Source organism: Neovison vison, chromosome 12 (assembly GCF_020171115.1).
Source record: "Neovison vison isolate M4711 chromosome 12, ASM_NN_V1, whole genome shotgun sequence".
Lineage (NCBI taxonomy): Eukaryota > Metazoa > Chordata > Mammalia > Carnivora > Mustelidae > Neogale > Neogale vison.
This window is the reverse complement of record NC_058102.1, coordinates 26,237,789-26,254,573: the sequence shown is the minus strand read 5'-3', so window position 1 is coordinate 26,254,573 and position 16,785 is coordinate 26,237,789. Positions and strand designations below refer to the sequence as shown.

The window sequence follows — 16,785 nt, the reverse complement described above, 5'->3', positions numbered from 1 at the left end:
ACAGAAAAATGTAAATTATAGTCATGGCACTGAATCTTACTAGTCAAGTAATCTTGGCTACCTACCGCTTTAGTTTCCTAATCTGTAAAAACTATCTGAATGCTAAAATCCCCCAGCCCTAAAATTATACATACTCAAAAATTTTTTATAGTATTTCTATGTCACATATATTGTCTATTTTTCCACTTTAAAGTTATAAGCCTCTAAAGAAGTGTCCCATAAGGTGAGACAGCTCTGGGTCATAATTATTCGCTGAATTGAACTTAACAATTTCCTATGACTTAAAATCATAACCCACAGATCACATTTTTTAAAATGATACAGATATTTCCTATGTTCACACCCATCATTTGGCAGGTATTTCATTAGAAGAAAACATTCACCCCACATCACAACATTGATGAAAGGTTTTTTAAATTATCAGCTCTTCCCCTTTCTAGTGTACCTACAATTAGTTGGTAATCTCACCACTGGATGTCACCTTTGCTCCAAAAGAAGTCAACCCAAACTAACCTCAGTAGTAATTAGAATCTGATCTCTAGAAACTTACTTCTAAAACCTTACCATAAACATTTCTCTGTGAAAGATAAAATCAGCTCTTATAATCTCTACAGATTTTTGGCTAAAATCTGGCTTTACATGCTTCTAAGCTTCAAACAGTACAAGAAATCGTAAGTAAAATTTCTAAGATCATCCCGAGCATAAAACACTTCACCGAAATCCCATCAATAACCATAAGTACTCAGTACTTATACAGACAGAAAGAAAAATAAATGATAGACACAGGGGGAAAAATAAAGACAGTATTTCTGTCTGTCTTTATATAAGTATATATATATTCATATAAGTCAGTGAGTACTTATACTGAGTACTTATATAAAGACAGTATTTATATTTGAGTATAAAACACTGAGAATTCCCAGATAGTAAATGCTGTTTTCTAATCTCAATGTTATACTACTTTGGGCATTACAGGAAGAGAAAAAGCGATATTCAGAAACCAAGAAAGTGGGGAAGCAATGACTTGTAGACTCCTATTGTCATTCCAGCTATCGGGACGCATTTGGCGATTAGATCCAATAACCATAAGTAGGTGACTAGGAACTGTGTCTTTGGTGTCCAAATTCTTTATATGTAAATGATATACAGTTCTCCTCCCTTATGCAAATATGAAGAACTAACCTTTCCAATTAAATATACAGACATTAAGATACTGATGTGCCTACACCTAGAAGGGCCTTCGTCTCATTTCAGACCTTCTTACCTCCCCAAAACAAATGGCCTTACTAATGGAACTTATAAAATGGAGGCATATTACATCATTTAAGGGATTTTTTTAACGCTACTCCCCACCCCCCACCTCCATACCCATGCACCAAATCTTGTTGGAAGTAAGTGCTGAATCACCACACCATGAGTCACAGTTACTGAGGGGGCCATGCTACATTCCTTGGGTTTGCTGCAGTAGAAAAGAAGTTGTAAACCACTGACTTAGATGAATCATCTGATTACATTATTTCCATGATGCTCTCAACTATTTCCAATAAAACAAAGGTTTTAGGTTACGAAGCAAATATGCTCGCAAAAGTGAAACTTAAAAAAGATCACAGCTGTGGTAACTATTATGGCTGTTTCAGAAGCCATGGGGCCTACTTTCTCCTCTTGGGCAAGGAGATACTTGCTCCTACATTTCTGACTTGGAAACAAAAAAAGATTTTAAACAAGAAGGATGTTACACCATTGAAACAGACACAATCATCCTGTAATTTAAGTGCAGAATGAGTTAAGTTAAGGCTTATATGGGCTAGTCTAGAAACTTTATCAATGAAAAACCACTGTGGGTAAACACATGTCGGCTCTGAAAAACCAACTTGGAACATGAAATTTAGAAATAAACCTGTTGAGCAATTTGCATTTTCCCTATTTATCTCTGCAAGGTTGATAGCAAAATGTCATGTTTAAATATCAAATTAAACATACATGAAAATCTCAGTTTTAATTACATTTTATCCTCCCAGAATAGTTAATTACGTTTTTCTCTACAGAAATCACTTTAATAAGAACCACTTGCCTTTTTCTGGGCAACCGCAGCTCGCTGCAGTTTTTCTTTAGCTTGATTATACTTTTCTTCTCTGTCACTGATACGTTCCTGAAGCTTATGCTTTTCTTCCAACCACTGTATCTGTTTTCCTTCCAAAGTCCTGTCAAAAGAATGTACACAAAACATGGAAGTTAACTCTTAAGATTAAAAAGATGGTATCCCAAATATAATCAAACTCACTACCTGCTTCACCACACTGTTAAGTATCCAACTGTAGGTTCTCCTGCACGGTCACATATTTGCTAATTCTCTCATTACTGAATAATTCACGTGAACTAGGCACTGTGCTTACAACAGCCTGTGTACTACGCCATTTATTCTTCACAATAACCCCTTGAGCTAGGTACTTCTATCATCTCCATTTTACAGATAAGGAAACTGAAGCCTAGAAAGTAGTTAACAAATTTGCTTAAAGACTTATACTTAGGGGGTGCCTGAGGGGCTTAGTGGGTTAAGTGTCTGGCTATAGCTCAGGTCAAGATCTCAGGGTCCTGGGATAGAGCCCCAGGGTCAGGCTCTCAGCTCAACAGGGAGTCTGCTTAAGGCTTACAACCTTTTTAAAATTCAGCAGCAGGGCAAACACTTGATAACCAGCTTTGAACCATGATAACCACCAAGCTAATAAAAACTAGATCTAGCATGGGTGATGAGTATATTAAGAAGTGCACTTCTTAATATACTTATTATTAAGTATATTATATTTAATGTGCCCTTCTTAATCTTAAGAAGGGCACATTAAGATGAGCACTGGGTGTTACATCTAAGTGATAAATCACTAAACTACTCCTGAAGCTAATATTACACTATATGTTAACTAACTAGAATTTAAATAAAAACTTGAAACATTAAAAAAAAGAAAAAACTGGGTCTAATAAAGCTGGTTAAAAATCAACCCAGATATCAAATCTTAAAGTAGGATGTTTTCTGACTAGAATAAAATTCATATAAATGGTATTTTAAGATAACATAACTTATATATATTTGAAGTTATTCTGCATACCTTGCATAATTTTTAGTATCATTACTACATATAATATGGCAGTACAAATAAGATTTATAAAATGAGATATCAGATGTTCTACGTTTTAGCTGGAACCTAAATCATATGTGATTAACACTTTATTTTTTACTACATAACCCTATAAATAACATTCAGAAATCAATGATCAATTACTTAAATTTGCTAGCCATACCATTGTTAGAATTCTTAAGTGCATTTTAATCAAACAGTTGAGGATTCCAAGATATACATTTCTATATTTTGCAAAATATAAGCAAAATAATTTGGACCCTGTGGAATGTCACAAGGTATTATGGACAAACACCTTGCTTACTTTCTTAAAATCTCACATGTGAAAGCCTTAAAATATGAAATCATGAGAAACTGAAGGAAAAAAAAGTTTTATGTGGCCAAGTAACCTTCAGAAGAGAAAATTCAAACAAAAACACTAACGTTATGATGATAAAGCAAATACAAAAAAGCAGCTTTCTAACACATCTAAACAAAATTTTCCAGAGAATATAAGATCTTAAACATCACCAAAATCACATCCTTGCCAGTTTACTACACTATTACTAACAAATTTCAAGGCCCCAAAATAAACAAATAAATGAACTTTTCAAAGGAAAAATCTGAGAAATTATAGCTCTAATTTTAGGAAGTTTTGCAAGTCACAGAATTTTTTTTCTGTTCTCTGGCATTCAGAAGGATAATTTGGATAGTTGAAGTAAAAAATGTATTACTGGGGGTGCCTGGGTGGCTCAGATGGTTAAGCCTCTGCTTTCGGCTCAGGTCATGGTCCCAGGGTCCTGGGATCAAGTCCTGCACCAGGCTCCTTGCTCAGAGGGGAACCTGCTTCTCTCTCTTCCTCTGCTGCTCCCCCTGCTTGTGCTCTCTCTCTCTCTGTCAAATAAATAAATAAAATCTTTAAAAAAAATTTTTTTTAATGTATCATTGTATTGGTTTTCTCAATGAATAAAGAAGTGTTTATCTAAGGGTTTTCAGAATATTGTGGTTAGGCAGAATTTTAAGAAGTCTTCTACCCTAAACGCCTTTAAAAAAAAAAAAATTCAAAAGTCCATAAAGCTCATTCTCTAGAAAGTACATTACCTAATACCATTGTACAATGTCAAAGGGTATTTGTAACTAGTTCCCAAAACACATTCAACATTGGAATCATCACTAAAAGAACTACATATAATATAACAGAAAGAAGAAATAGTTTGTACATAAAAAAGAGCAAACTCTACCGTTCAACTTCCAGTTGTGCTTTTTCAGCTTGGCTTCTTAAATTTCGGCATTCTTGTTTTAACCTCTCCACCATTTCTTTCAGCATTTCGTTTGAATTCAGCAACTCATTCTCTGACTGTGCAAGTGAGGTCACTTGGTTCTGCAAACTACTGATTTGCTTAAAAGAAAAGAAAGAAGAGAATCATAAGGCCATATATGTAATACCGTATGAGAAAGGCAGAGGATAGTAAGCTCTTCCTTCTCAAATGCCCCACCCAATTCATGTGTCCTTGAGGACACTCAAATTAAATAATGAACAGCAACAGCATTAGGATCCAATAGTATAGGATCATTTCTTAATATAACCAGATTATCAAGAACCAGATACCTTAGTCTGCCACTAAGTCCTCTCCCCTTCTTCCCAAAATAAACAGGTTGGAAGAGGTATTGGGAGTAGGAAAAGGGTTATGAGAAGGAGAATAAGAGAAGCGAGAAAGGAGAATCCAACCATTAGAGAGATTCTCCATTGGACTTCCTATAGCCTGCTAGGAAAGAACAGATTTTAAAAGCACATCAGATGGAAAAGCTGCTAAGGAGATCCATTCTCCCATTTCCATATACCCTATAATCAGCAACCCTTCCAGGAGTTCTGCTTTTTAAATAGTTAGGAATCATAAATACAGAAGAGATCAATATTACATTGTTTTTAAGTAGTTTCAAAGCATTCCATACATCCAGTATTGGGCAGAAGAGAGATATTCTAAGAAATTTAATGAATGGCAAGGATTCCTTGGCTCCTAGAGCCATTTATCAAACTATGAAATGTCACTCAGACTTTTTCTACATCCTAATTTACCTTTATCTGGGAGTATTTTTTCTCATGAAAAGTAGCTAATTATCTAGTTACAAATTAACACACTTTTAAGATACATCGAATAATCTTCACTTGGAACAGTTATACTTATTTCCTCCATAAGCCATTTTACCAATTAATTAACAAATACTCATTTTCTATTTTTTTTTTTAAGATTTTATTCATTTGAGAGGCAGAGAGGGAGCGAGACCACAAGTGTGTGTGTGGGGGGGGAGGAGAAGCAGAAGCAGACTCCCAGCTGAGCAAGGAGCATGACGAGGGGCTCAATCTCAGGACTTTGGGATCATGACCTGAGCCAAAGGCTGATACTTACTTAACTGACTGAGCCACCCCGGTACCCCAGAAAATACTCATTTTCTTTCACCTTGCCTTACTTCTTAGCCATCCTCTGAGAAAACTTAGAAGGAGAGAATCAAGAGACACAGGACCAAAAGAATCCATTATAAGACTCAAGAGTCGAAAGAAACCAGATTCTTTACTCAATGAATTAAATAAATGCAAAATAATTTCAGTATTTCCTAAAAGCAGCAAACCAAATAAGACAAGATTGTGTATATCGAAAGAGCAATTATTAGAATAAAGTAAAATGATATGTCTCAGATCTGTACTTCAGAATAAATTTCTCCACAAAGAACTACTCAGTCTTTATTTTTAACTGGAGTTGTAAATATTAAATCTGTATTACAGTTGACTGAACAAGTAACTTTTAAGGAGCTTAATATCTTTCATTATCTAGTAAAGGACAGAAAGCCCAATGTCCATGGTACTAAATAACTTCTCTCAGAGTATCAAACATTATGTCCGCCTAGTTGAGACTTAGAAACCACAACTGCATGTGGAAAGTAATACCAGCTAGCTTGCAAGCATAAATCCTGAAAATGGAATCTTCACTACCTCATAACTTTAAACAAAAAAAAAAATAATAAAGAACACTCTTCCATGTTCTGCCCATAAAAATTTTTCTTAAACTCAAATAACTTTAATTAAAATACAAATTTCCTTCCAACAAATACAACCCTTAGATTTCACATTTCATAGGGATATAGTAAGATGCAGCTCATGAAGCAAGAAATAAAAAGTTACAAATCAATGCTACAGGGAACTTAAACCTAGATAATCTTTGTAATCAATTTTTAAAATCAGATTATTAAAATACTGTTCTTTAAACTACAATTTAAAAAATTGATTTTTTAAAAATTAATTTTAAATTCAGCATATAAATTCAGTCACAGCATATAAAGACCTTCAGAAAAACAACTTACTAATTAGAGCTTAAAGAGATTTAAACATTTTATCTTTTCAACCTCATCAATATATTATCAATTGTAATGATTATATTTTCAAAATACTGATATGTGAAATTCCAATAGATTAAAAAAACACACACACAAGCAACCTTAAGTGTCCATCCACGGATTAAAAGATACAGAAGAGGTGATATATACATACAATGGGGACATTACTCAGCCCTAACAAAGAATAAAGTCTTGCCATGTGCAAAAACATGGATGGCTCTGGGGGTATAATGCTAAGTGAAATAAGTCACAAAGACAAATACCATATAATTTCATGTGGAATTTAAGAAATAAAACAAAACAAATGAAGAAAAAAAAAAAAAAAACCAGACCCTTCAATACACAGAACAAACTGGTGATTGCCAGAGAGGAAGATGGATGAAATTAAGGGGATTAAGAGTACAGTAACCATAATGGGGGTTGGGAGGAGAGTATACTTATCATGATGAGCACTGAGTAATGTAAAGAATTGTTGAATGATTATATCGCATACCTCAAACTAATATAACACTGTATGTTACTTAGACTTCAATAAAAAATATCAGAACACACACATTCAAAATACAGACTTAAAGAAGCACTTAAAGAAATAAAAAGAAAATGTTTGCTAAAATCATACCTGTTTCAAGTCAGAATTTTCATTTTTGTCTTTCTCTGCATTTTCAATATTCACAGTTTGTTGTTGAAGTTTCAACCTAAATATCACAACCCAACAAAGATCATTATGAAGAATCCATAGTTCATATATTTCAATGAATTAATTAGATAATCATTTGGGGGTACCCATATTAACACCAGATATTGTGCTTGCAAAGTGGCAGATAAAACGATAAAGATTTTGACTTTAGGCAGTGAAGTGTGTTCACATATAACTAAAATGTAACAAATTTCTGCTTTTGCTATGAAAAAACTACAAACTACCAGCATAGAGAAAATGAGAAATCAAGTATGTCTAAGAAGATGAGAGACTGTTTACATGGAGATATAAGTTTGATGAGTAGGATTTTGATAAACATAGGGAACAATCAGAACAGATGGTCTTTGGTGGAAGAGTGAACAATGTGTCACTAAGGCCTCAGAAAGTCATCCAATGTGGGAGAAGCCATCTTTATCACCATACAGTATTTCATAGCTTTTAGATACGCTGCTACCTCACCTGCTCCCTACTAGGTTGTGGAGCTCCTCAATGTATCTTTAATGCTAACTCTGATATCTATAGTAAAACAGGCATTTAATTAAGGCTGGTCATTTTTTAAAATTTTTATTTACTTGTTTGACAGAGAATAGAGGGAGAGAGAGCACAGAGGGAGAGGGAGAAGCTGACTCCCTGCTGAGCATGGAGCCCAAGATCAGGACTCAATCCCAGGACCCTGGGATCATGACCTGAGCTTAAGGCTGACGTTTAACCAACTGAGCTACCCAGTCACCCCAAGGCTGGTCATTTTTAACAAGAGTAATTTCTCACAATAATTCTATGGAAGTAAGTAGAGTCATTTCAATTTTACAGATAAAGAGATTGAGGCTCAGGCCCAAATCGTATTGGCTACCAACCAGTCAAACGAAGATAAGACTCGGGTCTTTTAACCCAAGTAAGTGTTTCTCTCCCATTTCATTATGCATCAATTTTAATGATTTTAAGTTCAAAATTTACCCCCCCCCCCCAAAAAAAAACCCCTAACTAGTACAAGACACCATAGTATATTTTATAAAATATATTACAACCTTTCATCCCTGAGGTGAATGTTTATACAATGTGTGTCCTTTTCACAAGGAACGATACATTTTCAATGAGAACCTTAAAACATAGAGTATCTCTGGTAACCAAATGACAAACCACATGAGAAAGACTTAAAGCTAACAGGATATGCCAATATGTGATAGGATATGTCTTCAACTGCTCCGTTTTTAAAAAAAAATTTTTTTAAGATTTTATTTATTTATTTGACAGACAGAAAGACTTTATTTATTTATTTATTTCACAAGTGTGCAGAGAGGCAGGCAGAGAGAGAGGGAAGCAGGCTCCTTGCGAGCAGAGAGCCCGATGTGGGGCTCAATCCCAGGATCCTGGGATCATGACATGAGCCGAAGGCAGAGGCCTAACCCACTGAGTCACCCAGGCGCCCCCCATTTTTTAAAAATTCTTTAAACACTTATCTGAAATACAAATCATTTGGCATTTAGTATATACAGTTTGGCATTATTAGCATGCCTTATCAATCTAATTAGAACTGCTTATTAGAAAGACAACAGTCTCAAGAGCCTAGGGCTGTGCTTTAAACACTAATAAGCAGTCAATAAATATTTATAGGTGAACGAATCAACCCAAATTTTGGGTTAGACATTTAAATGTGTAAGGGACAATAAGACATGACAGAAACCAAAGACCCAATGCTTCCTGAGATATTTACACACAAATGCCAGAAACACAAATGCCCTTCTCTAAAGGAAAAGAGACAGTCTGGCTCTTTCTTGGCTCCTTTAACAGTACCAGTCATACTCTTATTTCACAATTCCAACTATATTATTACTCTCTCAAACTTTCCATGCATTTCACCCTTTGTTTTTAGGGATGTTATTAACTTGGTGCTTTTAGATTATGGAGTTAATAAAGGTTTCTTTCTACAAAATCATGACAATAGAAACAGAGGAGAAAATACTGTGGGTCCCAGCTCAGGTCCAGAGTTAGAAAGTTAGGCCCCAAGTAAATCTTAGCTCTGGTCAAGGTTTTGGATATACCTGATGAATCAACAGGAAAGCAAATCCTGTTCAGAAAGCAATGTGGCCTAAATGTTTTCTAAATAAGTTATATAGATAAGAAAGGAAACAATGCCCTACAAATAAAAACTGAAGTTAAAGAAACTAATGATAAAGAGTATTTGACTTTCACTAAAATATGAAAGGAGTAAGAAAACCATTATGGTAGACTATAAAAGATAACATACAAAGTTTTCTTCAGTTCACTTCACTAAAGCAGTACAGGGTCAGACTCTATAACTGATTAGATGGGTTTTTAAAAAAATAATTAGTCCATGATTTGAGATCATTACAGTTAGGATTATGAGGTATAATGGAATTTAACATAAATAAAAATTAATAGAGCTGATTAGGGTTTAGTGAATAAATTCAATGGTCTTAATCTCAGTAACAAAAGAGTTCAGAACAAATTATTTCAAAAGGAACAAAGTATAGTATCTCTTTTGAGGAGAAGATTTTGAATATTTAAGGTATGTCACAACAAATCAAAAGGAAGCAAGTCTTAAAATAGAACTAAAAAGTAATAGAAGAAAGTGCAATTAATTAACTTTCATTAGGATATCAGTAAAAGCAGGGCGCCTGGGTAGTTCAGTTGGTTAAGCCCCCGACTCTTGATTTCAGCTCAGATCATGATTGAAGGGTTGTTGAGACTGAGCCCTGTGTCAGGCTCCATGCCACTGTGAAGACTGCTTAAGATTCTCTCTCTCAATAGTCCCCGACACCTCTCTCTGTCTCTTAAAAAAAATAAAACAAAACAAAACAAAACAAAACAAAAACTATCAGTATCAGTAAAGGCTACATAAGACAAATGCAATTTGGGCTGGACCTTGGAAATCAGACACAGATGAAGAAGATAATGAAGTAAGACTCTAGAGAAACAAAAGGGATGGGATTCAGAGCTCTTGAGAAGTAAAGGGAAAATGGATATCTTCATTAAAATAGAAAGGGAGGAAAGAATAGATGAGGATATAGAAATTCTCCATGAGAAGTTGAGAGAATTTACATCCACGAGCTTTTTTTCAGGTACAAGTAAGAGCATAGTTGAATGGTGGAGAAATAGATTCCAAGTTAAATGGGAAGCAAGGGAAGCAGGCTAACAGACTAAAGAAAGAAAGTACAAGAACTCGTTTGAATATCAATTTGAGTATCAAACTGCAGTGTCTTCAGTGAGATTGAAGTGGATAAGAGAAAAAAATTATGTCCTTGAAATGGTCAATTCTAAGGGATGGCAAAGTCCAAGAAATGGCTAAGTGTAGGGCCTGCTAAAGTGGAATAAAGATAAAGAATACCAGAGAGAAGATAAACTATAAGGCTAAGGTGTTAGATGGATCAGCAATATGAATGGTGTAGTCACAAAGAACAATGACAAAGGATAGAAAATAAAAACAAATTGAGCGAGAAGTCAAGGTCTTCAGCGACTACTGGGGAACATCATGTAGGTTAGTCATTGACAGAAAAGAAAATGGGGATAAGATGGATGCAATGATTATCAAAAGCAAAACCATTTTAACCCAAGTTAGTCAAACAATTGTCTAGAGGCAAAAGTGGGGTTCACAAACACAGATTTCCTTTTTGGTCCCCAGTTGCAGGAACGAAGAAGGAAGAATAATTCCACTTAAAAACCTTCTAGGGGCACCTGGCTCAGTGGGTTGAAGCCTCTGCCTTCAGCTCAGGTCATGATCCCAGGGTCCTGGGATCAAGCCCCACATCGGGCTCTCTGCTGGGCAGGGAGCCTGCTTCCCTTCCTCTCTCTGCCTACTTGTGATCTCTCTCTCTGTCAAATAAATAAATAAAATCTTTAAAAAAAAAACCTTCTAAAAGGTTGCCAGGACAATGTCAGGCTTCAGTGAGAGTATATTTTTTAAAACTGTGGAGACGGTAAAAAAAAAAAATTATTGGTAATGGAATAGTGATTTCAGAGACTACAGCAAAAATTGTTGAGAGTTTAATGGGTCAGCCATGAGCAGAAATCAAAAAGTGAAGGATGAATAAGTTGCCAAATGAGAAACTATGAGATCAAGCACTTCATATTTTTTAAGTAATTATGGAAATAATCGGAAATAATCGAAGGAGAAATAGTTGGTACACCAGCTAATAGTTGGTAGATAGCTGGGAGACCAGAGGGCCAAGGTACAACAGAAAATGGAATGATATAAAAGTTTAAACAGAGACAATAGGAATAACAATGAGGTGGAATCATTCCAAGTTCTCTTCAGAGTACAGGTAGTTAATTATGATGATTATTGCCTAGGTTTTCTGTGATAGGCAGCTCATATGTGTCATTTCAACATTCAACAAATATTTACTGACTACCTACAAATGCTAAGCTTAATCCTAAGTGTCACAGATATACCAGAGAATAACAAAAACAGAATCCCTATCCTTAGGGAATTTTTAGTCCAATGGTACTATCTGATTAAGGTTTTTTTAATGATGGAAATGTTCTATAATTGATACCACTCAATATGATAGCCACTAGCTCATTACATGTAGCTATTTCAAATAGCGCACATTTCAAACAGAAGAATGAAATTTTTGAAGTGGCGGGGGGGTGGGAGGTTGGGGTACTAGGTGGTGGGTATTATAGAGGGCACAGCTTGCATGGAGCACTGGGTGTGGTGAAAAAATAATGAATACTGTTTTTCTGAAAATAAATAAGTTGGGAAAAATAAATAAATAAATAAATAAATTGGAAACAAAAAAAATTTTTTTATTTATTTAAAAATTAGATTTAAATAGTTCTACATCACTACTGATTCTGTATCAGGCACCCAAGTTCTGAGTCTGGCCATTACTAGCAAAAAGAGACTTTCCTGGGAGGGTATGAGACTCATTGAATCAACAGGAAACTAGAGAACCAGAACCAGCCTAAAATAATTGACCAGAAGCACCAGTAAGGGCATACTAAAGAACAGTCTGCTCTTCAAATGTTGCCACATATTCATCTATCACTGACTATGCAGTTCAAATTCTAGAACAGAACTTGTCCAACTGCCCAAGTATTGTCCCTTCCTGACCAATAAGGTGATACACAACAGATAAATTCATCTGAAGATGAAATATAAATAGAAAGGAGGCATATTAAGGAACAGATTTTTTTTTTCAATGTTTCTGAAAAAAAAAAAAAAATCAGAAAGCCACAAGTGGAAAATAAGAGCTCTGGCTTTAAGCAATGCAAAAAAATAAGGGATTCACTATAGGATTAATTTAAATGATCATGTTCCCTCTCCCTGAGCTGGTAATCGCTGCTCTTTCCCCAACATACTTCCTCTTCACTTCTGGCAACAAACCGTACTTTCCCCACCCCCACCACTCTGAAATAGGCATAAAACCTAGTTTGAGCCAGAGTCCACTATTCCCCAAGTTGTAGTGATGGACCCAGGGATGGGCATGTGAACTAGGCCCAACTTCTTTTCTAGGTTTTTTCTGACTTACATCAAATAAGAATCCTATCTCCTTTAATTTCAAAAATAATGTCTTGGCTTCACAGAGAAAGCAGTAAGAGAGAAACAGATACAAGGGTCAGAGGAGAGGAGTGAGATGAAAGGAGGGAAGACGGTTTCTATATCCAGATGTCCGTGAGACCAGCACAATCTCTGTTCTTTTCACAATCTATGTCTGCTAATAAAGACCCTTTCTTCACTTGTTAGCTGGAATTGCATTACTGTCACAACCAAAAGTTGACTAGTTTCTTACTTAAAATCATTTTCAAGGGATGCCTGGATGGCTCAGATGACGAAGCATCTGCCTTCAGCTTGGGTCATGATCCTGGGGGCCTGGGATAGAGCCCCACATTGGAGAGCCTGTTTCTCCTTCTCCTTCTGCCCCTCCCTGCTGCTTGTGCTTTCTCGTTCTCTCTCAAATAAATAAAATCTTTAAAAATAAATAAAATCCTTCTTAAAATATTTTAAAATTTTAAATAACTTCTCTATATTTTTAATTTACAGGTAACTGTAAAACTTGTAAACTCATTGTGGGATGGGACAGTCTCCTGAAATACAGAATACTATCAGAATAACAATTTTGGGAGGAGTCAAGATGGTGGAGAAGTAGCAGGCTGGGAGGACATCAGGTAGCAGGAGATCAGCTAGATAGCTTATCAAACCATTCCAAACACCTACAAACCCAACAGGAGAGCAAAGAGAAGAAGAGCAGCAATTCTAGAAACAGAAAATCGACTACTTTCTGAAAGGTAGGACCAACAGAGAAGTGAATCCAAAGAGACGGGAAGATAGACCACAGGGGTAGGGGCCGGCTCCCCGCAAGTGGGAGAGCAACGGAGCACAAAATCTGAACTTTTAAAGGTCTGCTCCACTGAGGGACATTGCTCCAGAAGCTAAGCTGGGGGGAAGCCCAAGTGGGGACAGGGTGGTGTCAGGTCCCATGGGGTCACAGAGGGATCGGGGGTGTCTGAGCGCCACAGAGCTCGCAGGTCTTAAAGCAGGGAAGCCGCCTACAGAGATGGAGCTGAGGAGTGATCTCTCAACTTGGGGTTACCTTAAATTGTGGTCCATGGCACAGGCCACTGCTCTGTGAGGAGAGACCCCAAAAGATCTGGGGAGACCCCTCACCCCCCACCGAAGAGCACAGGGATCTGCAGGGTTTGGAGACTCCAGGCAGGGCTGTGTGCCAGAGACAGAGATGCTTGGTCACAGGCTGGGTGAGCTCGGAGCGCAGCCAGAGGCCAGGGAGACAGGAGAGATTGAGCGCTTTTCTCCGATGGTGCACTGAGGAGTGGGGCCCCGAGCCCTCGGCTCCTCCAGGCTGGAGATTGGGAGGCCGCCATTTTCATTCCCGTCCTCTGGAACTCTACAGAAAGCATTCAGGGAACAAAAGCACCCGAAAGCGAACCTGAGCGGATTACTTAGCCTGGCCCCTGATAAGGGCGGTGCAATTCCGCCTCCGGCAAAGGCACTTGAAAATCACTACAACAGGCCCCTCCCCAGAAGATCAGCAAGAAATCCAGCCAAGACCAAGCTCATTTACCAAGAAGAACAGCGGAATTCCAGAGGAGAAAGCAAAGCATGGAATTAATGGCTTTCTCCCCATGATTCTTTAGTCTTACAAAGTTAATTTTTTTTTAATTTTATTTTTTTCTTCTGCTACATTTTTTTAACTTTCACCATTTCCTCTTTTAACACTTTTTAACTAGTTTGTCTTACCAATACCTTTAAAAAAAAAATCTTTTTTGAACCTTCATTATTATAGTCATATTCTATCCTTCATTGTATCTAATTTTATTTTTTGTATACACATAGGGTTTTATTTCTTCTAAAAAAATTTGGGATGCAACTTCTTCTAATAGATCAAAATAGTCCCTAAATCTAGCACAGGGCTTTGTTCTAGTCTCCAGCCTGAGCAAATTCTCTCCACTTTCTTTTTCTTTATTCTCCCAATCAACTTACCATATCAACTCCTTTTAAGAAATGTTTAAAAAAATTTTTTTTTCATCTTTATAGTCATATTCTATCCCTTCATTGTGTTTACCCTTATATATGTTTTCCATTCTTTAAAATTTGGGGAGGTGGTTTCTTCTAAGAGACCAAAATACTCCCAAAATTAAGTGGGTGACCCTGTTCTATTTACCAGTCTAATATATATATTTTTTCTTTTTTATATATATATATTTTTTAAATTTTTTTTTCTGAACTTCTTTTTACCCCTTTTCTTGCCCCCATGATTTGGGGTCTCTTCTGATTTCGTTAAAGCACATTTTCCTGGGGTCTTTGCCACCCTTTCAGTATTTTAATCCCTCCTTCATATATATTCTTATCAGGATAAAATGACAAGGCGGAAAAACTCACCACAAAAAAAAGAACAAAAGGTAGTACTGAAGGCTAGGGACTTAATCAATATGCACATTGGTAATATGTCTGATCTAGAGTTCAGAATGACAATTCTCATGGAGCTAGCCAGGCTCGAAAAAGGCATGGAAGATATTAGAGAAACTCTGTCTGGAGAAATAAAAGCCCTTTCCGGAGAAATAAAAGAAACAAAATCTAACCAAGTTGAAATAAAAAAAGCTATTAATGAGGTGCAATCAAAAATGGAGGCTCTGACTGCTAGTATAAAGGAGGCAGAAGAGAGAATTAGCGATATAGAAGACCAAATGACAGAGAATAAAGATGTTGAGCAAAAGAGAGACGAACAACTACTGGACCACGAGGGGAGAATTCGAGAGATAAGTGATACCATAAGACAAAACAACATTAGAATAATTGGGACTCCAGAAGAGGAAGAAAGAGAGAAGGGAGCAGAAGGTATATTGGAAAGAATTATTGCAGAGAATTCCCCTAATATGGCAAAGGGAACAAGCATCAAAATCCAGGAAGTGCAGAGAATCCCCCTCAAAATCACTAAGAATAGGTCCACACCCCATCATCTAATAGTAAAATTTTTAAGTCTTAGTGACAAAGAGAAATTCCTGAAAGCAGCCCCAGACAAGAAGTCTGTAACATACAATGATAAAAATATTAGACTGGCAGCAGACTTATCCACAGAGATATCGCAGGCTGGAAAGAACCAGCATGATATATTCAGAGCACTAAATGAGAAAAACATGCAGCCAAGAATCCTATATCCAGGGCGCCTGGGTGGCTCAGTGGGTTAAAGCCTCTGCTTTCGGCTCAGGTCATGATCCCAGGGTCCTGGGATCGAGGCCCGCATCGGCTCTCTGCTCTGCAGGGAGCCTGCTTCCTCCTCTCTCTCTGCCTGCCTCTCTGCTACTTGTGATCTCTGTCTGTCAAATAAATAAATAAAAATCTTTAAAAAAAAAAAAAAAAAAAAAAGAATCCTATATCCAGCTAGGCTATCATTGAAAATAGAGGGAGAGATAAAAAGTTTCCAGGACAAACAAAAACTAAAAGAATTTGTAATCACCAAACCAGCTCTACAGGAAATACTGAAAGGGGTCCTCTACGCAAAGAGAGACCCTAAAGTAGTAGATCAGAAAGGAGCAGAAACAATATACGGTTAATAGTCACCTTACAGGCAATAAATGGCACTAAATTCGTATCTCAATAGTTACCCTGAATATAAATGGGCTAAATGCCCCAATCAAAAGACGCAGGGTGGGGCGCCTGGGTGGCTCAGTGGGTTAAGCCGCTGCCTTCGGCTCAGGTCATGATCTCGGAGTCCTGGGATCGAGTCCCGCATCGGGCTCTCTGCTCAGCAGGGAGCCTGCTTCCCTCTCTCTCTCTCTGCCTGCCTCTCTGCCTACTTGTGATTTCTCTCTGTCAAATAAATAAATAAAATCTTTAAAAAAAAAAAAAAAGACGCAGGGTATCAGAATGGATAAAAAAAACAAAACCTATCAATATGTTGTCTATAAGAAACTCATTTTAGACCCAAAGACACCTCCAGATTTAAAGTGAGGGGGTGGAAAACAATTTACTATGCTAATGGGCATCAAAAGAAAGCTGGGGTGGCAATCCTTATAACAGATCAATTAGATTTTAAGCCAGGGACTATACTAACAGATGAGGAAGGACACTATATCATACTCAAAGGGTCTGTTCAACAAGAAGATCTA

General features: G+C 36.8%; 1 protein-coding gene across 3 annotated transcripts in view; it reads right to left on the bottom strand.

Annotated features, from left to right (window-relative positions):
- Positions 1-16,785, bottom strand: part of CEP83 (centrosomal protein 83) — a 137,360-nt gene that overhangs the window by 11,248 nt on the left and 109,327 nt on the right. For all 3 annotated transcript variants that reach the window (XM_044228118.1, XM_044228120.1, XM_044228121.1), the window contains 3 exons: positions 7,120-7,195; positions 4,352-4,509; positions 2,072-2,201 (listed from right to left, as the gene is read on the bottom strand). In XM_044228118.1, the coding sequence (XP_044084053.1) occupies positions 2,072-2,201; positions 4,352-4,509; positions 7,120-7,195 (364 nt within the window). The remainder of the gene's footprint in view (positions 1-2,071; positions 2,202-4,351; positions 4,510-7,119; positions 7,196-16,785) is intronic.